The sequence below is a fragment of the Aythya ferina genome (genome assembly GCF_964211825.1).
Source record: "Aythya ferina genome assembly, chromosome: 10".
Taxonomy (NCBI): Eukaryota; Metazoa; Chordata; class Aves; order Anseriformes; family Anatidae; genus Aythya; species Aythya ferina.
In genome coordinates this window covers 15,190,537-15,216,961 of record NC_140306.1, presented here as the reverse complement: position 1 = coordinate 15,216,961, position 26,425 = coordinate 15,190,537, and the positions used below count along the sequence as shown (strand labels likewise).

Genomic DNA, 26,425 nt, shown 5'->3' with positions numbered 1-26,425 from the left:
TGGGTGTTTGGCTGCTGGCCAGGGTCTGTACACCACTCATGGAGCTACAAAAAGTAACAGTGGCACAGTTCAAGAAACCCTTCACCCTGTACGGCAGAAAGATCTTGCAAGTCTGTAGGGAAGTGCCCTACCTCAGATGCTAAACTTTGGATAAAAACACTCCTCCCAAGACAGCTATATGACCTTTTACAACAGCTAGCTGATGTTGTGCAAGCAGAAATATGCATGAATGCAAAGATTTCAACTTGATTTAGCAGGGCATCTTTTCTTCATCAAGGAATCGGTACTGTATGTTTTAGAGAAGGACTCAAAGGCACAGTAGTACTTATAGACAGGCACATGTTTAGAGAATCATGTGGAATACACTTGCCTTGACTAAAAGGAACTACGTATCTTGATTATTCACTGGGATCCTCTCAGTTATGCTATGTGCATATTCAGCTGTGGCCATCACAGGCTCTCGGCACAACCCTTATGGTGTCACACACCAGAGGTGGAAGGAAGTGGTGCGTACCTCTGGCTTCTCAACTGGGAGATCACAAAATGCAAATAACTGCTTACAGGGAGACTGCAGGTGGGATGTGGAACAGGCACACGGCCAGTTCATCTAGAAGAGCTCCAATTACTGAAAGTTGGCTTTATCTTAATTCAAAGTAGAATTTATCCTTTCAACCTCTATGCCACCAGTAATCTTGGTCAGCTTCTCAATGAATCCCCTCCTCTGTTCTTTCCCTTTATAAAGCCTCAGTGACGAGTGCAGCTGTCCTTGATTTCACAGTTGTACAAAAAGCAGGATGAAAATTCATTGCTAATTCAGCCTACTGCATCTACCAGTCCCCTCTCTGCCAAAATACCAGGGTATATACAAATCACTAATTTTAATGCACAACACATACAAATATTGAAGGTTACTTCAGGTATGCGTGCACTCACCAACAGGCCTATTTGAAAAAAAGGAGAAAAAACTTTAGTCTACCCTGGAAAAGAGCAGGCTTTAAAAGCAATCAAGTCTTTTTTTTTTTTTTTTTTTTTTTTTTGCAAAAGGGATTGTTTTTTTCAATTGTTTGAAACTGCAAGGCCTTACTCAGAGAAGTTTCACCTTTACGTTTTCCCAGGCACATTTTATACGAGGTAAACATGATGATGTAAACATATTACTGCCTTCAACTAACAGCATATCACACAGGTAACCTCATCACAAGAAAAATTAAGCCACTTTAGCTGACCCATGACCTTGGTCTCATGAATGGAGTTTTTACAAAGCCTTTTGATTTCACACGTTTAAATCCCAGCTTTTACAATTAAAGAAGGCCATCCCACCCAACTCAAAAGCAGACGGTGTCTTTTAGGTTATTTGAAGTGTCTCAACTTTAAAACTTAAGAGAAAGAGACAGATTAAAAAGAAATTCAGGTGTTACTCATGCCTCACCTGGACAGGTCTGCGCTGTGGGTCTGCGTATACCAGGGTGACTTCCATGAGACGATCTCTCCTCAAAGGCAGTGGAAGGGTCAGGTAACAGAAGGGATCAAAGGTCACAGAAACTTTAGAGCACTTGGGACAAACAAGTGTCGATTTGAAGAGACCATGAAAAATATCCACAATGATAGAATCATTCCTCAGCCGATGGTTCTCCCAGGCCTCTTTTGCTACCACCTGTAAAAATAAAAAAAAATATTTCTCAAAAACACTTCCAAGGCTTTGCAAGCACAGGGATCAAAGAACATTCAGAAAGTTCATACTGACAGATACAGATAAATTTCACAGACAGGGCGGTGGGGGGGCCTACCCTCTTTCTAGCCTAACACACACAGATTTTTCTCAGTGAAACTAAGGCCTTGTGTTAAGTGTAATTCATCATAGCCAAGTCACTTGGTCAGCATTGCTTTGATGCAAGCAAAGCCAGAAGCATGAAGGGAAGCAAGTGGACAGCGACAGGGTTACACGCTGCTCCTCAGAACAGAAAGCTGCTAACTCTACCCCAGGAGGAATGGATTGACGTCCCCTGCTTTTAAAGGCAGCTGCGGTTACAGCTTCCAAGAAAACAGAGTTTTTCTTTGTGGAAGGGTCTATTGCTTGACAACAAAGTATAAAAGAAGGCAATTAAAACCCCTTGAAGACTTTCACAATACAATTTAAAAAATTCCTCGTGTAAGGACAACAAGTAGCTAGCATTTGTCTATTTGTGTGATTAGAGGCTCATCCAAATATGAGATTTTTAGGTTCCAATACAATACTGTATTTTTCATAGTGCATCTTCACTTTATCAAATGAAGTAAGTGCCATACACACCCCCTCCAAAGTTACTGCCAGTAACCAGGATGCTGAGATGAGAACAGAGGAATTAGCTCCAATAATTGCAGCAACACAGAAACATGGCAGCAACATTTGTGCACCTCCTACACCAAGAGAAATGGAAGTACCTAAATAACATGAAGGCATGCTGAGCATCCTCTTCATCCCACAACTATCACCATTTCTTGGAGGGAAAAAAAGACTAAATATACTTCTTGTGTTGCTGCTACATGCACTGTATTAGACATGAAAAGGCAAAAACCATTATACTATTGGCAGCTAAGAGGAAAAAACCAAATATTCACACAGATTTCCTAAAAATAGTTGTTTTACCTGGCTTTTAACAGCTCCTAAAGCCTTACCCCACCCTAACAATACACTTACTCTGGACTCTGCATTTCTCAGTATGCTGCAGCTGTTTGTACCAGGGCAAGAGTTAAAAGCCTGATCAGGAGAATGCAATTTCACTTAGGGAAAGACATTCCACTATTGTGTGTCTCATTTTAATGAGAGCGTGGTGTTTGGCAACTTCAGAGTGACAAAGAGGTGTTTGCAGAATGCTCACGTACCAGTGCTGACAGAAGATAGAGAAAAAGGCAGGAAAAAAAATAAACATGAGATTTTTCAGGACCTTGTCAGGAAAATGGCATAAGAGAATTAGTTTTCTGTATTTATGTACAGTGGGTAACTGGAGCCCAACAGCGTAAAGTTGCTTTTACATCAGTGCACCCACTCCCACAACACCAGAAAGGAGGAAAAATCAAGTCAAGCCTCTGCAGGAGAGGCAGGTAGTTCACCAGCTGTTAGGTGATCAAGATCCACAGCAGTACCAAGTTACAGTGAATCACCTCCACACAAAACTAAGTTCTCTCTTTGTTTGACTGGTGATTTCCAACACCTTATTCAACCCAGGTTAGCAGCCGATGGCTTACATTCACCTAGAGGCCACAAGGGAGCACACCTGAGAAGTACGGCCTCTAAGTTCTTTTTGTCTGGCACGCTGCTGTCTACCAGAACACTGCTCACAACCCCGTGCCCAGGACACTTATCCTGGCACTTTCTTGAGAGCCACCTAGGCACCACTTAAGAAAATCCTGTTCCACCTAATGCCACATGTAAATACGACCGCTTGCACAGCGTTTCCCTTGAATTGATGCAAAAGCTGCTGCCCAAACTACCTGGAGGAAGCTACCTGGAGGAAGACAGTGGGCCTGAGTAGTCAAGAGACAAGATTATGGTAATAACTGCAATCTTACATTTAGCTGCTATGTCACAAGATCAATTTCCTTCCTTCCCACTGCAGAATTGTGTCAGAATGGTACGGTGAGCACATCTGCCTGTCTGTCAGGAAGGACACTGGTGTTCTGCTATAACACAGAGCAACAGCTCCGTGCTGCAAGGTGTCATGAAGAACTGTACGGGCCACAGAGCATGGCAGGGTTCTCCCTTCCCAGGTACACTAGCAGGGAAGGTGCTTGTGCAGTCTGTGGACAAGAAGGCCACCACGTGTCACAAAACCCAGTTAGGCTCCCTCAGAAGCAGTGGACGCTCAGGTAAAGGGCACCATACCGAATCAGGTCTGCCATTAGCATCCTTCAGCTCCAAGTAGGGCTTCTTCTTCACTCTATTCAAATCCTCATGCAAACCATCCAGAAGAAAAGCCAACAGCTCCTGGGAATCTTGCTGCTGGTATCCTGAAAACTGAGGAGCAAACCGGCCAACCTGTGTCTGAAACACGATGCAAGAGTTAGAGGGGGGGGAATATAAGCTGTGTGTAAAACAAAGTGGAATGAAAACACGTCCTAGCTTTTGCAGGAATCATCCCTATGCTACCTTATATTAGTAGCAGACCCCAATGAGCTGGATGCTAACAGAACAGAGGGTGCTAAGATAATATTCCGAACTATTTTCTATTATATCCCTCACCACTTGAGAGAGAAGAATGCATTTAGTGCTGTAACTGGAAATCTAGATTATCAGTGTTAATTTAGGAACCTGCAAACAACCAGCACACAAAACTTACCTGCCTGATGCATTTCTTACTTTTAATTTCTTGCAGAAGCCTACAGATCCCACAATGCAGACTTGCTATACGACAGTAGCTTGAAGAAGTTGGACTGCAAGATTGGAGATGCTTGTAGAAGATGTTTGTGAGCTAACACAACTGGCTTAGAATTCAGATTGAAATCAGTAGTCACCAGTAGCCTCTAGCTATTCTTAAAAATTTTAAATAAAAAAAAAAAAAAGAGCTATGAAGCTCTAATACATAACAGCCTGGGCAACAAAAGCCAGGAACAGCACACCCAAATACATCCTCTGCTTCTTCATGCAGCACAACACTGCCCTTTAGTGTTCCTGCTTCTAGAAACAACAGCTTTTCCTGTGGCATCCCTTTCAACAATTAGCTGAAGGAGCGGTCTGTCCAAGTGACCAACAGAAGTTTTCTCATGAACACACAGCATCCAACGTGCTTCCAGAGTTACACTTAGAACATTTTAACCACTCAAGATGACAACTGCAACAGAACCCAAACTGAAGGGCTGAGACAAACAGTCATTTATCTGCAACAATATTATGAAGTCACAAGCAATACTGCTCTATGAAGTAAAAACTAATGCTTATTCCAGTCTTAAATAAGAACAACCTACATTAAGACACTTTTATTGATGTCCACTACTGATTCTGCATATTTCTTCTGAACAGAAGATTACAGAACAACTTTAATAGTGGTTGATGTTGTGCGACCAACTCTAAGTCACGGATATTAAAGACCATCTTGTTGATGCATAATGACCTACAGCTCTACAGAGAACAATTTCTATAGTCCATAAGACTTTTGCTCCAGGTCACAAAAGCATTTACCCTCAACTTTGAGACCGTCTGAACGGCAAGAGGGTGTACATTTACATTAAGATCTGCTCATTGCTTATTTTGTGCATTCAGGACATTATTCTCAGATTACTAAAACTGCACTTACAGAGGCAAACTCTTAATGTACCTTGGATGCTTTCATTACATCGTTGTGCAGCACAGCATCTTCACATTATATTTAGAACAAAAGCCTTTTTATCCTATGGGTGGAGTGTATACAAATGCTGCATTCCAGTATTTTAGCTGAAAGCAGCTCTTTATGATGAAAGATTAGGAACATTGAACCAATAAATAACGTGGCAGACAAGGAAATGTATTTTACTTTCTACTTTAGAAATTCCAGTTTTTAGATTTATGACTTGTACACCTCTTTTCACTACTTAAAATCACAGCTGGCAATTCACATTACCTTGCCTTGGTTTGTGGCAAAGATCGTGTTGATACATTTGAAAACAACTCTCAGGTTAAAAAGTCATTTACTAAGTAAGGCACTTAACATTAAAAACAGTAGCCAATTCCAGGTTAAAGTTCCTTCTTTCTATCCTGAAAAGCAGTTAATTAAAACATGAAATAACACTGAAGCAGTTCTGTTGTTACTGCTTTCAGGACACCAGAATTTGTGGAAGGCACGTTATCTTGTTTCTTCTATCAAAGACTTATGCTACAAGAACACAGAGTACTTACTTTAAACATGCGTGGGGCCACGTGAGACTGTCTCCCAGACCAAATCTGTTTTATGAGCTCTGCATAGGCTTCTGCAATTTCTCCTCTCATTCCCAGGGGATTGTTTTGATTTATTTCAGCTTCGTATTTATCTTCCAGGAAATAGTCAGTCAGAGGAGGGGTATTGCTCAGACACTGAAGAAATATTAAGGAAATGAATTTACTGCACAGGACAATAAATCTGCATGACAGCAAAATAACAAACCCAGCTTTCACATGCGAACATGTACTAAGTTATTAACAGATCAGTGAAACGGACTTACAGAGCACATACTTAGGAAAAAAAAATCCAAAATCTATGGGAAGAGTGGGATACTGTAATTACTGCAACTCAGAACATTGCTGAAATAAGGAAGTTACCACATGACAGACCACGGCATTCAAAAGACTCATTTCTGAAACGCAGTTTCTCTTTGCAGATGCCTCACTGACTTCCCTTGTTTGCCCACAAGTATAAGCCTTCTCTTTGGAAGACTTTCTCCCAGTTCATCTAGCATAAGGCATATAAGGCTCAAGGCTCCCCGGCCTGTAGCTCCTTGGTTCATCTTCAGAAAGTTATTTAAACTTAACATCATATTTGTTACCTTCTGCTCCTTTGGTGTGGAGTAATTTTACACATGTATTTACTACTACTGTAATTAATAGTTCAGCAAAGCAGATAGCTAGCAATCTTCTGCAAAAAGTGGCCAGCATACTCATCTCACTAATGCTGCACGCACATTAAGACATTTTCCATGTCAGATTATTGTTGCCTAAGCACTTTTTTTTCCCCATTCTAGTAGTGGTCTCTTCACTGAACCCTGTCAGAACGCTTTTCTTTCCACAGATTGTGATTCACAATTTCTGTAGGACTGTTCTTGTATTTAATTCTGAAGTGTTTCTTTCATTTTTTACCTGCAATGCAGAGTTCATGAAGCAGGTATTCCCAAGGTTACTGAGTCCACAAAGTCCAGGTTGTGACAGGGAAGCAGAGTCCCCGCAGTTGTAAGAGTTGCAGACAAATCCAGAACCTCTGAAAGAAAGAAAACACAATGAGTTACCTGGTCTCAGTAACGCTGAAGACTCACACCAAATACAAGATAAAAATTGTTTAATGAAAGGCAGCAGCATGCATGTTTCTGCTGCTTCAACGCTGGATAACACTGGGTATCAGGATGATGAGGTATACATGCTAACTTTGGAAACATTAATCGCTACAGTCTATTATTAATTTATGCTTCGTAAAACCTTAATTTCCTCTGTCTGCAAGTACACAGCACGCTATCCTAATGCAGCAAATCTAGTATAAGAATCCACACGATGTATTGTAACAGCTAGCAAGAGAATTATAGCCTCTACCTGGAAAGGCTGCTAACACACTGGCAGGTAGAGAGAAGAATATAATCCGTTCCCTCGTATCCTCAGTCCCCTCAAAATGGGGCTAAACCCTAGCAGTTAGTAACTATAAAACACGTACTTCTTTACCAAGCGAGCAGGGAACTGCAGAGCCTAGTTGCCTCAAAAGCAAGGTTTGGTGACAGGTACACAAGAGAAGCAGAACTCCTCACAGGGCACCATTTACACTCCTTTTCTATGCAGGCAAGGATGCACAAGAGTTCACACAAGGGACGAAGAAACAAAAGAACATTCCTGCTCTTACCCCCTGCCCAGGTGGGAGCTGTTCAGTCCATAGGAGTTACTGCTATCACCATTAGTAATGACAGAAGTGGCAGACACTGAGGAATAAGAACTTGCTGATGATTTTGAAGAGGTAGTAAAGTTTCTGCTAGTTGCAGTGCTTGATCTGGGAGAAAGGAAAAAGAAGGAGAAACAGTGCTACTACTTTTGTCTCCCCCCACACCGCCTCCCACAAAACTCCGAGGACTTGCCACTTGACAGTCAGCCCCTCCACACAGATTTTACTGCTTTGATCTGTGTGATCAAAACACTTGTCTGGAACAGAAACGTCAGAAAAAAGTATCAGAAGCAGGAGTAGCGATTCTTGCTTAAACCAAAATCTGGGTCCCAGACTGAAACAAGAGTGTAATTCAGATGGCACAAGCGACAGGACAGCAAGATTTACATTTACTCATAAACCACCACGGAACAAACAAAAATCCCAGCGTTAAGGCCACAAAACACTCACCCCATGTTAAACACCACAAAATACGTCCTCCTCTACTTAAAACCCAGAGCACCCACCCAAACAGAACAGTGATTAGCAAGAACTAGGGTGCTAGGGGGAGCATAAAGCACTTTGTTACTCCTCGAGGGCCTCCGGATGCTGGATTCAGGCACTCTCTTAAGTAGAGGTCAATGTATAAAACCAGAGGGAGGCAGTGGGAAGATGACAGCTATAAGGAACATAGAGGTTTGTAGATGTGGCCATCATAAAAACCACCCAGGAACCTTCTGGTAATTGCAGAGTTAGCAAATATAACAAAATACCTAAACCGAACATAGGAAATGACAGAGGGAATCTGGGCTGTGGCAATTTAGGCTGACAGAGAGGAGTTCTGGATTCCCTGAGCTGCTGAATATGAAAACGGAGGCATTGGTCAGCCTCATTTACCTGGTGGAAAACTGTTGGACTTTGGAAGCGGGGCTAGAGGGAGGCTAAACAATGCGAAACAACAAAATCCCAGAGAGAAAACAGAAAAAACTTAGATGGAAGAGTTCATAACTTTCAATCTATGCAGTTGAGTCCCAGACTAATGCACACAACTCCTCTCCCTGTCCAGAAAAGGACGGGAACACCATGTTAATAGACACCTACAAGACTAAAAATCAACAATGTTCTGTCACAAACAACTTTGGCTCCACAAAAAGCAAAACTACAAGGATCAGAATAGTTTCTGTAAGCCTAAGTAATTTCTCTGTAGCAAGGGCTAACTAGGAAACCTTTATCCTCCCCATTTTTACCTAACCAAACACCCAGAACTGACTGCAGAGGGGCCCAGGACACAACTCCCCACACAGCAGCACTAATTTAGGCGCCCAAAACACAAAAAGAAATGATGCCCCCGAGGTCTGGCTCGTTCTTCTTAAGGTACCCTGAGTCTTGAAGGATAGAAACTAAACTCCCATCTTCATACTCAGATGCTACTAAGAAAACGGGACTGGAAAACCTTGGCAGAGCAAAAACGGAAAGACAACAAGCTGCAAGGGCCAAGAAGAGACAGAACAGCTGGAGGCCTTACAGGTTTGGAAATAAAACATCAGCAAAAGAAATACAGAAGGGCAGAAGTTAAAACAGGAGCTTCTGGCTGAAAAATGCTTGATGTGAGCCAGCAGTGTGCTCTTGCAGCCCAAAAGGCTGCACCAGCAGCAGCAGCACGGCCAGCAGGGTGAGGGAGGGGATTGTCCCCCTCTGCTCTGCTCTTGGGAAACCCCACCTGGAGCCCCACGTTCAGCTCTGGGGCTCCCAGCATAAGGAGGACAGTTAGAGTAAGTCCAGAGGAAGGTCATGAGGATGATCAGAGGGCTAGAGCATGTCTCCTGTGAGGAGACACTGAGAATAAAATAGCTGAACTGGCAAGGACCTCCAGTGATCATCTAGGCCAAGTCCAATGATCATCTAGGCCAAGTGCTTGGCCTCTTCAAGGCCAACCAGAAGTCAGAACACGTTAACGAGGGAATTAACCAAACGTCTCCTAACACCGAGGGGCATGAGACAGGCTGGATGGGGCTGGGGGAGGGGTTGTGCCTGTGGCAGAGGGTTGGAATTAGATGGTCTTTGAGGTCCCTTCCAACCCAAACCATTCCGTAATTCTGTGATCTCACATCATGGTTTTAAAGTGCTTTTATTCAACCCAAGAGATTACAGATAAGCCGTTCAGATCATCAATAACCTCTGAAGTCACAACCAACTTGTATTTCATTTTGCAGCATCGAGTATCTGGCTTCAGCTTCTTCTAGACATTGGTTTGTGCTCATCTCCATCTGCTGCTTGTAGAGTTCCTCATTTAATTTCCATTTCTCAAACACCGCAGAAGCTTTTAAGCATTCAAATAACCTTTTAATTTTCTCACTGGAATAATACTAACTTTAAGTAGTCCGGTACAAATATCATCTGCTACTTCTTCAGCAGTTCACTCCACTACTTCCGAAACCTCATTAAGCTACTTTTCAGATTTCTCAACCTACAGGCACACAATCATTTCACATGCCCTTTACCAGTGTGCTATGAAAAGAAAATCTGATTCGCACTCAGAATTTCCCTACTGAACCACCGAGGTTGTTTTGTTTTGGCCTCAAGGCTGCTACAGGAGGTTACTTTCCGGAGGCTGACCCAGAACTGGAATCCCGTTGCCACAGAGTCCAGCAAGCACCCAGGGCTCCTGTTCTTGATCCCCAAACACACAACTTCACCTTTCGCAGCAGCAATGCACTTTGCCCCTACTCTACCAGGGAAAGACAGACATTTCGACACTTAGCACACAACCTTTCAAAAACGCATAGAAATGGCAAGGGAAGAGAAACCTGGAGACCAGAAGAACAAATCTGTCAGCTTTATCTAGTACAGAAACTGTGAGGCCTTGTGGTTGATCAGCACACAAACCGCTAAGATGAACTATTGAAATTAAAGCTATAGAAGACTTTCAAGTGGTTGGAAGACACAAGAAAAGTATTCTAACTGAGCTAAGGTTACCTTCAGAGCACACAGTAAAATGAGTCCTTCTTCTATAAACGAGGAATACAAAGAAAAGAAAAAACATTAAAAATACTTTGACAAAATCAATGTCAAAGGAAGAAAAGATGGAACTTGTATTTAATTGGAAAAGGAGGGGCTATAACGAATTTCCATTTCCTCTTCAGCAGATCTCATATTCTTAGTCTGCTCACAGCACAGCATTTGCAGAGCAAGCACTTCCACAGCAAGAAATAAAGACCTGCCCACAACATCTTTAGCCCAGTTGCTGAAGGGTTTCCCTGAAGTCACCAGCACACAAGGGAATAGGATCAGTTTCAAATTCGGAAGTCCATTTAATAAGGCATTCTGTACCTCCAAAATGCCTATCAGAGGTCTTCAACTGTACAAGAATTTTGGGCGTGTATTATCACTGCCTGGTGCATCAGGTTGAACAGATGCCTAAATCATGACAGAGCAACTGAAGAAAAGCAACACGTGTTCTGCGAAGAGCAAACTACGAGACACCTCCTCGGTGTTTTTATTGGAAAGCATCCTAGGAAGAAAGAATTGCCCTGAGTGCACAGTGCTATCAACAAACTGAAGAACAGGAGGAGAATTCATTCCCTCTTCTGAAAAGCAATTTCAAACTACGGGAAGAAGTCACCTTGCTCCTTCAGGAACAGCAAGTTAACAGCAGTGGCCATGTGCACTCCAAATATATCCCCCAAAGAATGCTATGGAGTTGAAAAGCCTTTTTTTCCTGCTAAAGGCCAGTCCACTTGATGGCTGGGGATATCAAACACATGGAAAAGAGTCTCTGACAAGAGGCAAGTGGTGTGGAAAAAGCCTTGTGGCAGGAACTCCCCCACACCTCACAGCCCCCTTGTGCTTGGCAAGCAGTGGGTGAAGGACCCCCAGCTCCCCAAGGCCTCCTCGGGCACATGGGCAGCAGAGGAGACGTTCACAGCTCCTCCACTGGCACCTGAGAGCTCGACAGCCCACGTGGCTTATGGCATCAGAGCTCTGAACACCGAAAAGCTTTCTCATAAGCTTTTAATATTAGTGATGCAGCCCAAGGAAAAAAGCAGGGCAAAAGAGTGACCGGGAAGGAGTGTCAGACACACAGCGCTGGGGACTGAGCCCGTTCCCCTGCAGAGCTCAGGGGCAGGCAGCAGAAGAGGCTGGGGGAGGAGATAAGGTGGCTGCAGCTTACTTTTAGTTTCCTCACTGCTCTAGGCTGTTAGTTTATTACTAATACATGCTGTTAATCTGATGCTGAATCTGTTTTGCCTGTGATGGTGATTGGTGAGCTATCTCCCCGACCTTATCTCAGCCCTTGAGCCCTTTTCCATCGTATTTTGTCCCCCAGTTCCTTAGAGAAGGTTTGAGACCACCATACCTACCACAACCTGCCTCTCCAGTGGGCAGTATCAGACACAACTCCTTGGGGCTACAAGCTCTGTACCACCCCTGTGGCTACTCTCCTTCCCTTCCTCTCACCAGCTCTGTTTGGTTCCATTGCTCAGGATCCCCCACAAATCTTGTATGTATAAGTAGCCTGTTATTTTGTGACAAACTGAAGTCTTAAGTATACAATATTGATTTAATGTAACATGTGTATGCACACACAAACCTCAAAGAGGAAGACAAACCACATCCCAGCCCTCTGCTCCAGGTTAGCCAGTCTTGGAGCTGGGAAGAACAGTTAAAAATGCTGGCAAATGTTTCATTGTAGCTTCATAAGCTACTCTTAAGAAAATAATGAAAAAAAATAAAGATTCGCAATAAAATATGAGAAGTAGCTGGAGAATATTCAAACAAATAAATTACAGGTCAAAGTAATAACTGTTTATACATTTATAACAAGATATGCCAAAAAAGGGAAGGAAAACAAACTTCAGAAATGATTATGACTGATGTTAAGGCAAAGCACAGAGCAATTACGAATGGATTCATAAGGAGTAACACAAATGATTCAGGAAAGGCATTAAATCTAGCTTATTTGCTAAGAATATATGAAATAACAAAAATACACCTTCAATATTTCTTTTTAAATATCTGAGAAAATAGGCTCAAAGTTGCGTGCAGGAACTTCTGTGAAGAACAGCAGGAAAAAAAGTAACATACACACATGACCCAGCCTAGCACCTGAGGGGAGTGAAGGCATGTAACAGGGGAAGCACCAAAATGCAGGAGAAAATCTCCCCAGGCCATCAATACTTGTTCAACACAAAGATCTAGCAAGATGACTGCCGTATGGCATTAGTAGTTTAAAGATATAAGACAACACGGAAGGCATTACGGAAAATACTTTGCGTCCATCATCATCCTTTTTATATGTCTGCGCAAGAGCAGGAAGTTCTCAGCTTCCTCCTCCTTCCATTTCAAACACAGAAAAAAGTTTAAAGCCCAGGCTTTGTCCCAAGTTGTCTTATACAGCACAGCCACCTTTGGGTAGGACTGCACAGTATTAGGGCTTGTCATAACAGACGTTAAGACGTACTGTTCTCTTCAGAGACTGCGCGTGCACTGGTCACACAAATCTTTGATTAGCACTGTGTGCTCCGAGCAGCACACCCTGGTGTCAGTCCCACAGAGAAGGGGCAGGCCAGCTGCTTCTTTCTCTCTGTCATTCCAAGAGGGTTTCTGAGCAAACGGCGAATATACATTTAACCCAAAAGATTAAATAAAAGCGCAAAAGCCAGAGAGCAGAACCTACTAAACCAACTCACCCGAGTGTATAAGGAAGACATCACGTGGAACGTACACGCATGGTTAAACAGAGATGAGGGGAAAGTAAATAGTTAGCCCAAAGGAACAGATAATCCTCTATGTAGGAATTAGGTAATTCTTTCAGCTACCATTATCAGCATCAAGTCAAACAACGTGACTGTGTTGTAATAAGCACTTCTTTATTCCTGCATCATTAGAAAATATTAATCTACATCCCGCTAACCATTTTTGTTTAAATACCATTAGACCTAAGTTGGAAGTCTTTATGGCTAGCTACTAAAATAAACCCTGAGGCCTGGAAGCACTCCTAGGCTGAAGCTTTGCTTCACGTGGAAACAAAAACTTATGATCTGGTCTGTGTACAGCCACCTCTCAAATACCTACTGTCAACCAGTACTCAGTTACGTATGTGATATGACTATTTATGTGCCTTTCACGTTGTATTCTTATAGGAAGATCACAGTGATCCTGTGGACATTCTCCTAATCCATTTCTCCAGCACTGCATTTCAAAGGAACTGAATCATTTCAGAACTGGCTTTGTGACAGTCCCGTCTTGACCCCAGCCTTCAAATTTCACCCCAGAAGATCTGGATCTCAGTGAGATCAATTGGCAGCAGGTTCTGTAAGCTAACTGCATCGTACAGAAAAGCATTTCCTTTAGCAGTATTGAGTCTGATGGCCTCACCTTCACTGGATTTTACCTTCCTTAGTGTAATACTAGATAACAGCAGTTCCTCGCCATTGTATGTATATAGCAAGTTGTATGCAATATTTCATCACACATCTTACTCATCTCTTCTCTAGAGATTAGATAGAAGATTTGTGTCAATACTTACAGTTTACTAATTGTTGTTTTTTTTTTTCTTTTTTGGCTGAGGGGAAGCTGCATGTTTGTCGCACTGTTTCTATGCCCTCTTTAAGGGGGAACTACCAGAACGCAGAGCATTCAAACTACTGGCAGCTTTGGAAATACATGCCAAGATCCTTTTTATTCTTCTATAGCAGCAAAATATAGATTTTCACTATGCAGTCTGCAGAGTTAGCTTTTTAAGTAGACTAGCTCAACATAAATAGCACTTCTGTCTCCTAAACACTGCAGAAACCTAAGCTATTTAATCCTCACACAACCTATTTGAAACGGACTTTTGGACAGAAGACTGCTGCTAAAACAAGAAACCAGCTGTAGAACAACTGAAGGATGCTTATATTCAAGTTTTTACATCCTCCAAAATATCCAAGACAAAGAAATCCACAATAAGCAGTGATAACTAGGCTTTCATGGAAGACACGGTGACTAAAACCAAGTAAACAAGTCAGACAAAATAGTGGAAGTCATCAGAATATGCTTACTTTGCCAGTAAATGCTGTCTAGGCCAGGTGTCATCATCATTTTTCACTTCTATTAGAACAACCTGAAAGAGAGTTCAGGTAATAAAAACACAACTGAAGATCTGCTACACACTTTGCAAAATCATTAACAAATCACATTCTCAGCATTTGCTCAATGTATATGACAGGGAAAGAAAACAGCACATGATAACCTAAGAAACTCTAAACTCAGAGATAAAGCATTGCTTGAGAAAACTTATACTGTAAATTGCAGAGCACTTTTAGTGTACACTGCCATCCTTTACTGTGAGCACTGGGGGGGGGAAGGGGGGAGAAATGCCCCTTACCTGCCCATGATACAGGCCCGCATCTTGCACAGTGCTATCCGGCTTGCTGAGCTGCTCAAAAGTGTTACTCATATACCTGTTCCATAACCTAGTTTCCTTCTCAGCTGGGATGTTAAATAGTTTTCTCATTTCTTTCTCAATAGTGGCTGTTCAGGAAGAAAAAACACCAGAATTCCTAAAACATGAGTACTTTTGGAAAAAAAAAAAAAAAAAAGCCAGCCTTCTAGCAAGGAAGTACATCATCAATTGGTCAAGATCTTTTGAGTAGGAAAAGCACCATGGAAGTTACAATTGCTCATGTAACTTCTCCAGTATTTAGTCTGAAAGAAAGAAATGCAGTTATTTCAGTTGTACATTTGCATATGAGGCCCTCCATTCAATAATGTTCAGAACACATGGAGAAGCTTCTGCCCAAAGGCCAACTTTTGTGGAGCAATCATGATTTGAAAACACAGGCTCAAGAAGTAATTGTTTTCAGTTACCACCAGCAATTGGAAGAAGCATCTTTACAGACACATGACAGCTGACACTCAGCATTTTTACAGGTGAAAATACAGGGATGTTACACAGAAGCCACACTTCAGGAAGAACAGAAGCATAGGATAAGCCATTAAGAAAACATCTAAATATTCACATACAAAGAGTCATATAAAAACCAAAGACAGAACTGCTTTACACAAGTGACGTGGATGTTCCTCAAGAACACAGGTTAGTAAGCAATGCATTCCTCAAAGCTTTTAACAACAAATCTCTACATTGCACACAGTCTCTGTGGCTAGAAGAAACTTCAGGGTGTTCCTAGTCCAACCACTCAAAGCTGAGTTAACACCGCATTCAGACCAGGCTGCTTGGGACTTATCCAACCAGGTCTTCCAAGCTGGTAGGGAAGATTTCCCCCTCCCTCTGGGCCCTGTTCAAACGTCCAGCTGTCCTGACAGGGAAAACTTTTTCATTATATTCAACTGCAGTCTGTCACGTTTCAAATGATGACTGTCTGTCGTTCTCTTGCATTGTGTCTCAGTAAAGAGCCTGACTGCATAACCCCAGTAACCTCCTCATAGGTACTGTGATGCTGCTAAGAGCCCCCAAAGCCTTCTCCAGGCTAAACACAGCTCCTTCAGCCCCTTCTCGCACGTCACATGCTCCAACCACAACCATCTTTTTGGTACCCACTAGACTTGTTCTAATTTCTCAGCACCTTTCTTGCTCTGAAGGGTACAAAACATCTCTTGATGGAGTCTCAGAACACAGCTTAATGCATCAGAGAGCTACTTACCAACGGTATCCGCTTTGCTGAAGTGGCAGCTGATTAAGTTGTCCGGATCACTGCTCTCACACAGCTTCAGTTCAAGAAGATAAACTTCAACTTTACAGTGCTTCACAAACAGACCGTATTCTACTACCTCCAGACAGAAGGAAGATGCGACAGACAAAGCACAAACAAGAAAGTTAGAATCGTAAAGAAGTGTAGTTTACGGCACATTAAGTGTTTTTAAAAAGCTAAAAAGTTGTTAAAAGTGCTTCTTACCCTGAGACCTGTTTTCAGCTAACTGATGCGCTAAGCCATTAAGGTTACAAAATTGATGCATGTTTCATTTCCTGTCTCTACGCTATGGACAATTCCACCAGTATTATTTAACTTTACGTGCCTGTATACAAGTGATTTGCTTTTAAGCTTGCTATTTTATTAATTTAAATGCTATACTCACTTCCTCATAGTCTCTTTTCGATAAAGAAAACTACATACAGCATAATCCTTAAGTCTCTTCCAACACTCCATGCAAGAGTAATATTTCATTTATAAAATGAATAAAAGCCAAGTTTTAGTCTATTTAAGACTGTACAGGAAAAACACATGGTGTCCCAAGCGTTAAACTACTAATTCCATATCGATTTGGAAAGAGACACTGAAAAAATTACCCCATTAAAAAAATAGGTTTATTTTTAAATTTATTTTTATTATTTGCACAGAGCTTTGCAGTGTAAAGCCTATGAAACTGAAATCACATTTCATCTAACCAGAACGTGTAAAAAGTTAAGGTTTTTCATGTGACATCAGACTAACTACAATCTACATCCATGATCTCTATCTTTCTCATTTTACAGAAGGTGAAAACAGAAATAAAAAACACTTGGTCGAGTTTTGGAAAGAAGGGAAGAATCAAGTCTAAGACTTATTGTAAGAATTTGGCAAAACTACGCTTCCCTTTTCGGAGCTTTTATCGGGTAACATAAGATATGAAAGGTTGTTTTTTTACAGAAGGATCTTCAGTATTTTACTGTTACAACAGGAACAGAAAGTAAAAGTCAGGAAAGTTTTTTTTTTTTTTTAAATATGCAAAGGAACCCATTCACAAGCTCTCAGCTTCTTTTTAGAAGAAATTTTAGTATATGGGACTTCTTGGTTTCTGGGATTCTTGACTTAGAAACAAGTGAGAACTGCATTTAGAAATGGAGGAACTCTTTTCAAGGAAAAGTTTCTGATCAGATTACTGCATCTATTCATAGAATTTGGGGTGGAAAGAACAAAGACCATACAGTTCCAGCCCCCTGCCCCCAGCCCCATCCAGCCTGGCCTTGGGCACTGCCAGGGATGGGGCAGCCACAGCTCCTCTGGGCAGCCTGGGCCAGGGCCTCACCACCCTCTGAGTGAAGGATTTCGTCCTTATATCTCATCTAAACCTACCCTCTCTTAGTTTAAAGCCATTACTCCTCCTGGTCCTATCACTACACTGCGTGTAGGCCCCCGTTAGATATTGGAAGGACAGATGAAAGTCTCTAATCACCTGCAGATGTCTTTTAAAAAAAGTCTCTCCTCAGCTAGCTTGCTCTCTGTGCAGTTTGCCAAAGTAGAATTTGAGTCATCCCATTAGACATTGCTGTTCTCAGAGTGCTGTCCAAGTGCTGAGGAAGCACACTGGTGCTGACATCCAAACTCACTGCTCTACAGTTTGTACATTACCACACTCTGCATTGGATCATTTATAGGGACTGTCCCAAAAACACGGTTTGGAATTCTGAAACAAAACGAACCCCAAACAAATCCGATCTCCCCGTACTTGTCATCAGACACACAGCAATGGAAGAAATCCCAACTTGCAAAGTTAGGAAGATGCTTGAAAAATAATTACTTTCAAAATCTTACAGATACCCTGACGCATAAATTATAGTTGACCTACTTTTAGGAAAAGGATTAGAGCACTCAAGGATCACAAGTGCTTTACTTCCAATGCCATCTAGAAAACTCTCACCAGACACCAGCCAGGTTACGCTCAGGTGCAGTACTGTGGCTTGCATGCCCCACTGACGTTTCCTTTTTTTTTTTTTTTTTATATCCCTCAAAATTACTATTCCCATATATTTTAAGATGGTTTCTTTTAGACTGCAAGACCTACTTCAACTAGTAAATTAATGACATAGCCTGAAACTCTCACAACAATTCAAGACTTTAAAAATAGAGGTATTTTTAACTGGACCATGATAACTCAGCATCGCTTGTCTGTAAAACAACACTATCTCTAAGCTCTAGCACTCAATAATTATAGTACTGAAAACTTGCACCTGATACCCCATGAAAAGAAGATTCATACACTTCAACCTGTCACCCAATCATTTCCCCAACAGATTCCAAACTTGCTGTCCAAATTTTTCAGAAAAAAAAAAACACATCTAACGATACACCAGGTTTTGTAAAAGTGATCAGTCTGTCAATGAAAGAAAACCTTCCTTACTCATGAAGGCAGCGATCATTTATAGTATTAGTTTTTTTCTCTGTATATATTTTTAAATCCCGAATTAAGTATTTCTATTAAAAAAATACATCTTTATATGGTATAATTCATTTCCATCTGCCTCCACCTGCTTCTAGGGAGTTCACACTGTTCTACCACAGCAGAGCGAACGTGGGGCTACCTGGTAAACCTTGGAAAGGAGAAGCTGAGATCATTTACGCTTTGTGAAGAAGTCAGAATTTCCTACTACGTAGAATTTGTGACCCACACGGAATGACAACATTCCAGCATCACTGATCAGCAATGAGTGTGCCTGCAAGAGAGGAACCTTATTTCCTTTTTCCATTCTGGTGCCAGCGACCCTTTCCTACACCTTGCTTATCTTCAAGCAGACCTTACCGTAGCACAACGCCACTTAAACACACGCAATACTCATTCTGCACATCAACACCACTTGCTTGGTGTAGCAATTAGTCTTTATGAACCCCACAAACTGGCACTGCCAGTTACTTAAGCCAGTACAAAAGCCTACGACTAAAATGAGAACAAAACTCCTTTTACCTGTAAACAACTGCCTGAAAGATTTAAAGAGAATGAGTAGTGGATCGGACTTTTCAGGACAGCTTAGATACTTATGATTGCATTCCTGACTACTTGCAGAACAAAAACAAGAGCATGTTACAAGCTTAGAGAAAACCACAGGTCTGTCTCTTTTCTTCTAATTTTAGAGTACCAAAGTTTCTGAAAACAAGAACCACCTTAAACTCCAGAGAAAGTCCCCAAGCCATTTGTATTAGAAGGAAGTTTATTCCAATGCCTCATTCTGTCCCAAAAACCTGACAAGCGTGACTAAAAACCTGCACTCTTCAGTAAACTCACGTTCTTCAATAAACTACTCCATGCAACTACACCGCTCCAATCATTAATGTAAAAAGGTTCCTAGAAAAGGTTAACGGCTCTCACCCCACATAACCCATCAGCTGTGAGCATTCAGGTGTTTTAACAGCAATGCTGTAGAGTCGTGTTTTTCAGACAAGACAGACTTGCTGTTATTCTCTCCAGAATGGTTGAGCATCCTCTCTTAACTCACATCAAGTAAAATAAGCACCACCTAAGCTGTGTAAAGATACAAAAAGCGTGACGAGCAGAACACACTCCACCCATACTTACTTTCCTCACAATAGGCTGCTGTCCGTCTATGCAGCCGTACCACGCTACCAACTTATTCCAGGCCTCAGTGGGAACCAGCACGTAGTCCAGTTCATCGATGAGGTGTTCTTTTAAACTCTGCGTTTCCGCATCTGAAAGGAAAACGTAAAAAAGCCGGGTGTAAAAGTGAACTCTTCCCTGTCAAGGGAGTAAAAAGAAATTCTTCAGTCCCAGCAGCTACCGCAGCCCCGAGAGCCACCCGTGAGCGTGCCGAGGCCCGGGGCCGTTACGGAGCGCTCGGCCCCCGGCGGAGGGCCCCGGTTGGGCCCCGCGGCGCCACTCACCGCTGAAGAGCCCCGAGTTATCCACGGGCCCGGGGAAGAGGCTCGGGTCTCCCACGCCGAACATGTCCCAGCTGTCGAAGCCCACGAACTTCTTCCACTGCTTGAACCAGCTGATGTCCACCAGGTACCTGCAACGCACGGCGCAGCCCCCTCAGCGGCGCGGCCCGGCTCGGCTCGCTCCCACAGGCCTCGCGGCCCTTAGCGGGGGGGGGAAGACGTGAAGAAAAAGGAAGACACCGGCAGCCCGGCCGCACTCACCAGGCCTCCCCGGGGCGCAGCGCCGTGGCCAGCAGCGCCCGGAGCTCTGCCCGCTGCACCGCCGTGTCCGGCCGCGCCCCGCCGCCCTCGGCCGCCGCCATCTTGGTGCGCTCGCCCCGCCGCTGCCGGTGGGCGGCCCGCGTGCGCATGCGCGTTGCGAAGGGGGGGGGGTTGAGGGGTTGGGGGGGGCTCAACGGTCAGCCCCGCCTCAGCGCGACCTCCGCGGGGGCGGGAAGGGGAGGGGAGGGGGAGCCGCCATTTTGTCCCTCTGCTTAGTGGGGGGGGGGGTGACAAGTTTAGTTCCATATTTTATCAAATCATAGAAAACACGAGTCGGAAGGGACCCGTAAAGATCACGGAGTCCAACTCCTGGCACCACAGAGGTCCACCCAAAAATTCAGAGCACAGTCCAAACGCTTCTTAAATCCAACAGGCTCGGTGCAGTGGCTGCGCCCCTGGGGAGCCTGTTCAGTGCACGCCAACCCTCGCCCTGAAGAACCTCTTCCTGATGTCCAGCCCTATTTCATGAGGGACAGATCCCCTCAATGTTGTTTCCACCTGTCCTGCTTGTTTTCTCCTCCAGCTGTCTTGCTGGAGCCCTCTGCTCAGGGCGCTGGCTAGGGAAGGGGATTTCATATTGGAAGGGGAAGGAAAGAGCGAACAGATCTGAGTAATGGGCCAAGGAGCTCTCAGGGGCTGGGAAAGTGTCTCTGGAAAAAACTTCTTGGGAAGAGATTTGAGCATTTGTCGTTACTGTAGCATATCCCAGCAGGGAAGCTTCATGTTTATGGAGCATGGGCTTGACCAGTGGGAAAAGCAGGGGGGGGTTCAGGTGGTGATTCAGAAATGCCAAAGAAATTAAATACCAAAGAAATCCTTTTTCCTCGCCGAGAAGGCAGCAGGGCCAATGTGAATATCTGCACAGAGGAATGTGCTCCTGGCACGGGGGCAGCTCTGCAGGTGGGCTCTGCCGCCCCACAGCCAGGTCTGGCCATGCTGCACCCACCGGGGGGAAGCTGTTGGTGTGGTGACTGCTCTGAAAGCCTATTCAGTTCATATTGAAAAAGATGACAATTTCCTCCTTCCAGCAAGAGCAGATTTCTGTTACTTCTGTTTTTCTCAAAGGGCAGTGCCCCTTTGGATTTTCAAGAACCCGGTACACCCTGTTAGGACAAGGCTGGGTGTGTTTTTAAAATGAGTCAGCTCTTCTGAGGTAATGCTTTTACATGGCTGACCTCACTGCTAATGAATTACCTACTCCTAATACAAAGCGTGGTAAAGAAAACAGTCTCATTCATAGCTTTCTGATTCAGAACTAGAAATGACATTATTGCAGTTTCACAGTAGATACGGGAGCAATGTCTTCTCTTGTCTCTTTTGAGTGCTGTCTTTTCATCCATGTAGTTTCCTATCCTTTCTTGTCTCCAGCTGAAAGCTAAACGGCTGTTCAGCTGCCAGAGAGGTACCAACAGGAACAAAAACTGTTCTTTTCAAGCACCACCCAGTTTGAGGTCAGCATTTTCTACCTGCCCTGCTATGGCAATGATTATAACCAGTCTGTCTTAAAGTTCCTGCATGCTCATCCGGAGGAATTATAAATAGCTGGGAACTTTTTAACAGGCAGAGAAAAGTCTTATGCTCCACTTGATGTCATTTCTGTTGTATAAACACTTCAGACCACCACAGTTCCTCGATCATGGTTTCAGCACATGCCTTCGGGTTCAGTGTGCAGAGCATTAGGAAACCCAGGAGAGGGAGATAGGAGCAGGAAGGGAAAATTTTCTTTGCAGCTAGTTAACGCTTCTGACAGGTTCATCTCCAAACTTGTTAAAAGGTTTGAAAAAGTTGATGGCAGCTATCAACGGCTTAGAAAGGGGGCGAGGGGGATCATGAGGTGTGTGGGGAGGAGGGCAAAACACATTCTCTAGAAAGGTGGGAAAGATGGGACTGATAAGTAGAGGAATAGAAAACTGGGGTGAGTGCTAACAGAGGAAGCGGCTGTTTGCAGATAAGTGTTGAAGTAGAAAGGTGTAGGAGTGTAGATATGAGACAGATATGGAAAGGGCAATGTCTTCAGGCCACGGAAAGTATGCTACAGTAGTATTTATTCTAAGGTGTCCTACTGAGTCAGTCTCTTTCTCTCTTAAATTACAGAAATAGAACTCTTTTATATTCACTGAGGAATCAGCTGGCATTCTTTGGGTGTACCCTGAGTTTAGAGCTGCTACCTGTAGTGAAATTTCCTCCCACATGGTTAAAACTCATTTGAGCATGAAAGCCTGCATGGGGGCAGTCCTCTTCTGTATGTCCCTGAGGAACATTTCCAGCCTGCAGGCTGCACTTTCTACCACAGCCTGCTTTTACCCCAGAAGCCAGCCATTGTGGGGAATGATGAAACCAGAGAGGAAATAACAAAGGGAAGAGGCTTTTATCTGTTCTGCAGAGTTGCTTCTGGGACTGCAGCGTGCTTACACGGGGATTGTTTGTTTTCCTCCTGGCATTGCTGATTTTCATTCTGGAATAGCATCACTGGACTTTGGTGCAACTTTATCTGTCCTGGAGCTGCTGCTTTGCTTTGCTGCTCTTAACAGCCCCAGCAGCCAGACAGTAAATAAATCCCTTGGCCGTTGGCACGGACTGATCACCATGTAAGATGCACTCTTGGTCAGCAGGCAGAGATCCTGTTTAGCAGAGAGCTCCCTTTTGGCAGGGCTGCCCTGGGACCAGCAGCAGGTGTTATATTCTGCTCTGCTGTGGGGCTCAGCAAGGGCTGCAGGCTGGTACAGAGATGGCAGAGCACACAAGGTGTCCCTGCAAAGGCTCCTGTTCAAACATCTGGTGAGCCAAGATGAAGGAAATGCCACAGTTCGTGTTGAATACAATTTTAAAATACAGTGCAATGAGTAGCAGTTCCTGCTGCCTGTGAGCTGCTGTACTCTCGGCGTATTTCAACATCCTGTGTTAATTAGGGAAGTAGATTTACTGCAAAATTAACACACCAAATCAAGCAGCTTCAGCCCCAGAGCTGAAATAGTTACTGAAAACATCCTGTTTTTCCACAAAGCTGTACTGGAAGTTAAGAAATAGCCCGGTGAGGATTGTGCAATCTGAGTTCAAATCTTGATTACTCACAGGCAGAAGTAAGCAGGGTGGAGCCGGCTGTAGGTTTTGCTGTAATGCGTCAAGTCCAGCACCAGTCAACCCAGCAAAGGCCTTGAGTGTACTTGCACTAACAAAGCAGGCAGAAAATCAAGGAGGTAAGAAGCTATGGACAGGAGAATAATAAATAAATAAATAAATAAATAATAATATTAAAGCTAAAGTTTAATTATGTAAACAGTGTGTAAATGATAAAGCTTAAAAGTGTTGTGCCTTCCCTTCAAAAGCTGCAGTTCCTAGTTTGGGTTTGTACCCCTCAGTTCAGCACCAGGTTTATACCCAGTGCTACAAGGCCTTGTGAGGAGTAATTTGTACTGAAAATGTGCTCACAGAGATGTTTAAGGAGTGAAAATTTACCTGCAGAAGGACCTGTGCGACTGCCCAATCTGATGGCAAATAGAATTTGGCACAGGTTCATGGTTTCCAGGAGAGAACCAGTGCTAATTTCAGCCATTCAGCAGCATGTTGTAAACCCTGCATCACTGCTCAGGAACAACACATCAGGATTGTCACAACTACATGAAATATGTCAGCTTGGTGCCCGTCAGGAGTCAAAAACATGTCAGGAAAGGAATAAAAACAAAATAAAAACATTGCCTGAACCCTGGTTCACCCACGCTTTGCATGTTGCGTTCAGTTCTTTGCCCAAAGGTCAGCAATGACAACCTGAGGTAAAGCAGTTTCTGCAGGAGAAGCAGACTGATATTCTGTGCTGGAAATGAAAGAACCACTCCTCTGCATAATTCTCTGCATTGCAAGGTGATGTGGGCTGAATGCCAGACTGGGCAAGTGTGTGGAAAGCCCAACACATGTTGGGCTGCCTCCAATACAAAATGTGACAGCCACAGGAGATAGCTGGGCCAGAAAGGAGGCAGAGGTGCTGTGGATGCTGCTGTGGTTCTGAGTCTTCCCAGTTTCTCCTGGTGCAGGACAAATAATAAGACAGGCCTTGGGCAAAGGCTGCTCCTCCCCGTGCCCCTTGCCAGTGTGGGCACAGCAAGCAGGACGAACCACGTGGTTGCTCATCTGCCTGAACATTTATTAACCTGTCACGGACTGCTCCTGGTGTCTGTGCTGAGGGTCAGCCAATTTAAATTCATCCTTGGCTGCCTGCCCCCATGCCTCTCCTAAACAAGCCTCAAGGCCCACTAAGCTGTTTTGCAAGGTATCAGTTCTGCGCCAGGCTCTTGTTCTGCCACCTTTGTTTTGCAGGGGGTGAGATACGACACTGATTCAGAGGTTGCAAAAATTGCAAACCGTTTCCCCGTCCCGCTGGGCTGTGTTTGTGTTCAAATTGAGCCTGCGTGGTTTGAGTCAGGCCTGCAAGCACCAACAGGACCCGACAAGTGTGTAACGCAGCAGCCATGTTCTGCCCAACTCACCCAGATTTAACAAGCAGTAGCATTAAAGAAAACACTTTTTTTGTTGGTTTGTTTCATTTTGTTTTTATTCAGAGAATCACAGTAAGCCACTGAGACTCACGGGCTGCTTTCCCTAGCATACTTTTCCAAACATTCACATGCAATTTTTGAAACATCAAGTACACTTCAAGGATTTGGAAGATGCACCATCACAAGCAAAACTTGCAAGGACAGTGGAATTTCTGTCAGGGTAACAGCCCCTTCCTAGCAAAGCGGGCACGAGCTGAGGGAGCAGGGCCGGCGGGGCAGCAGATCCTAAAGAGCTCGGCTTTATTGCAGAGCCTCCTTGGGGACTTTCTGAAGCAGCAGCTCGATGTCATCCTGGATCTTGATGGTTTCGAAGTGCCGGCTGTAGCGCTTGAAGGGCACGCCGTCGGGAGCGATGAGGAACTTCTCGAAGTTCCAGGAGATGTCGTTGCGGCGCACGGGCGACCAGATGATGTACTGCGGGTTGGTCATCAGCGCCGAGGGGTCGTCGTGCGGGAAGGGCAGGGCCTCCTTCAGGAAGGCGAAGAGCGGGTGGGCGTCCTTCCCGTTCACCTCGCACTTCTCGAAGACGGGGAAGTTGGGCTTGTACCCGTTGCCGGGCCGCACGTGCTCCAGCGAGCGCAGGATCTCCTCGTTGGTGGCATTCTCCTGCGGAGACAGAGCCCCCCCGTCATCACACCCCGTCACACCCCATCCGTCCCCTCGCCCCCGGCTCCCTGCCCCTCTCCTCACTCCGGGGCCCCATCCCCAGTACCTGGTGGCCGAACTGGTTGCAGGGGAAGCCGAGGACTTGCAGCCCGCGGGGCCCGAAGCGGCGCTGCAGCTCGCTGAGCTGCAGGAAGTCGCGGGTGGTGGTGCCTCAGAGCGACGCCACGTTCACCACCAGCAGCACCTTGCCCCGCAGCGAGCCGAGCGACAGCGGCTCCGCCGCGCCCAGCGGCCGCGCAGAGATCCCCGCCAGCACCTCAGCCGCCATGGCTCCTCACCCACCGACCGACAGACACAGACACACCGACAGACTGACGGACAGCCCCACGGACAGCCCCACAGCCCGCCCCGGCCCGCCCCAGCCCGCCCCCATCGGGCGGAGGCGATGGGAGCCATAGGGCCGGGCCTCTGGGGCCCCTTTTGCAATTTTTCTGCGTCTCCAAAGCGAGCTTTTTTTTTTTTCTCCTCTTGCTTTATTTATTTATTTATTTATTTTCTCCTTTCTCTTTTCCACGTGTTTTCTCGGCAGCGGCTGCGCTCTCCAAGGATTTGTGCCGGTCCTGGGTGGGCTCCGTGGCCCTGTCCCCACTGCAGGCCGTGTGGCCCCACTGCCCTTCTGTGGGTGTTAGTGCTGAAATCTCGCCCTCACACACATTAATGTTTATTGCAGGCCCTTGTTCCATGTAACGGGTTCAAAAATGGTGTCAGGGAACAGCGAGGGTGGGTGCGGTGGCTCGGTTCCTGAGGTGGATTAGCA

The 26,425-nt window shown here is 44.5% G+C and overlaps 2 protein-coding genes across 3 annotated transcripts in view; both read right to left on the bottom strand.

Moving 5' to 3' along the window:
* The window catches only part of USP4 (ubiquitin specific peptidase 4), a gene marked incomplete at its 5' end in the record, with an annotated part of 44,437 nt that extends 23,896 nt beyond the window's left edge, over positions 1-20,541 (bottom strand). Inside the window, 11 exons of one of the 2 annotated variants that reach the window (XM_084531411.1) lie at positions 1,430-1,654; positions 3,863-4,021; positions 5,849-6,022; positions 6,782-6,899; positions 7,527-7,670; positions 14,585-14,646; positions 14,911-15,056; positions 16,187-16,313; positions 19,812-19,942; positions 20,135-20,262; positions 20,393-20,541. In XM_084531411.1, the coding sequence (XP_084387537.1) occupies positions 1,430-1,654; positions 3,863-4,021; positions 5,849-6,022; positions 6,782-6,899; positions 7,527-7,670; positions 14,585-14,646; positions 14,911-15,056; positions 16,187-16,313; positions 19,812-19,942; positions 20,135-20,262; positions 20,393-20,541 (1,563 nt within the window). The remainder of the gene's footprint in view (positions 1-1,429; positions 1,655-3,862; positions 4,022-5,848; positions 6,023-6,781; positions 6,900-7,526; positions 7,671-14,584; positions 14,647-14,910; positions 15,057-16,186; positions 16,314-19,811; positions 19,943-20,134; positions 20,263-20,392) is intronic. The other variant, XM_084531412.1, reaches the window with a different exon arrangement.
* Positions 20,542-24,968: 4,427 nt separating this feature from the next.
* GPX1 (glutathione peroxidase 1) lies at positions 24,969-26,033 on the bottom strand. Its single transcript, XM_084531406.1, has 2 exons — positions 25,715-26,033; positions 24,969-25,608 (listed from the first exon to the last, which is right to left on the bottom strand). The coding sequence occupies exons 1-2, from the start codon at positions 25,934-25,936 to the stop codon at positions 25,243-25,245; spliced, it is 588 nt and encodes a 195-aa protein (XP_084387532.1). The 5' UTR covers positions 25,937-26,033; the 3' UTR covers positions 24,969-25,242.
* Between the last annotated feature and the right edge of the window lie 392 nt (positions 26,034-26,425).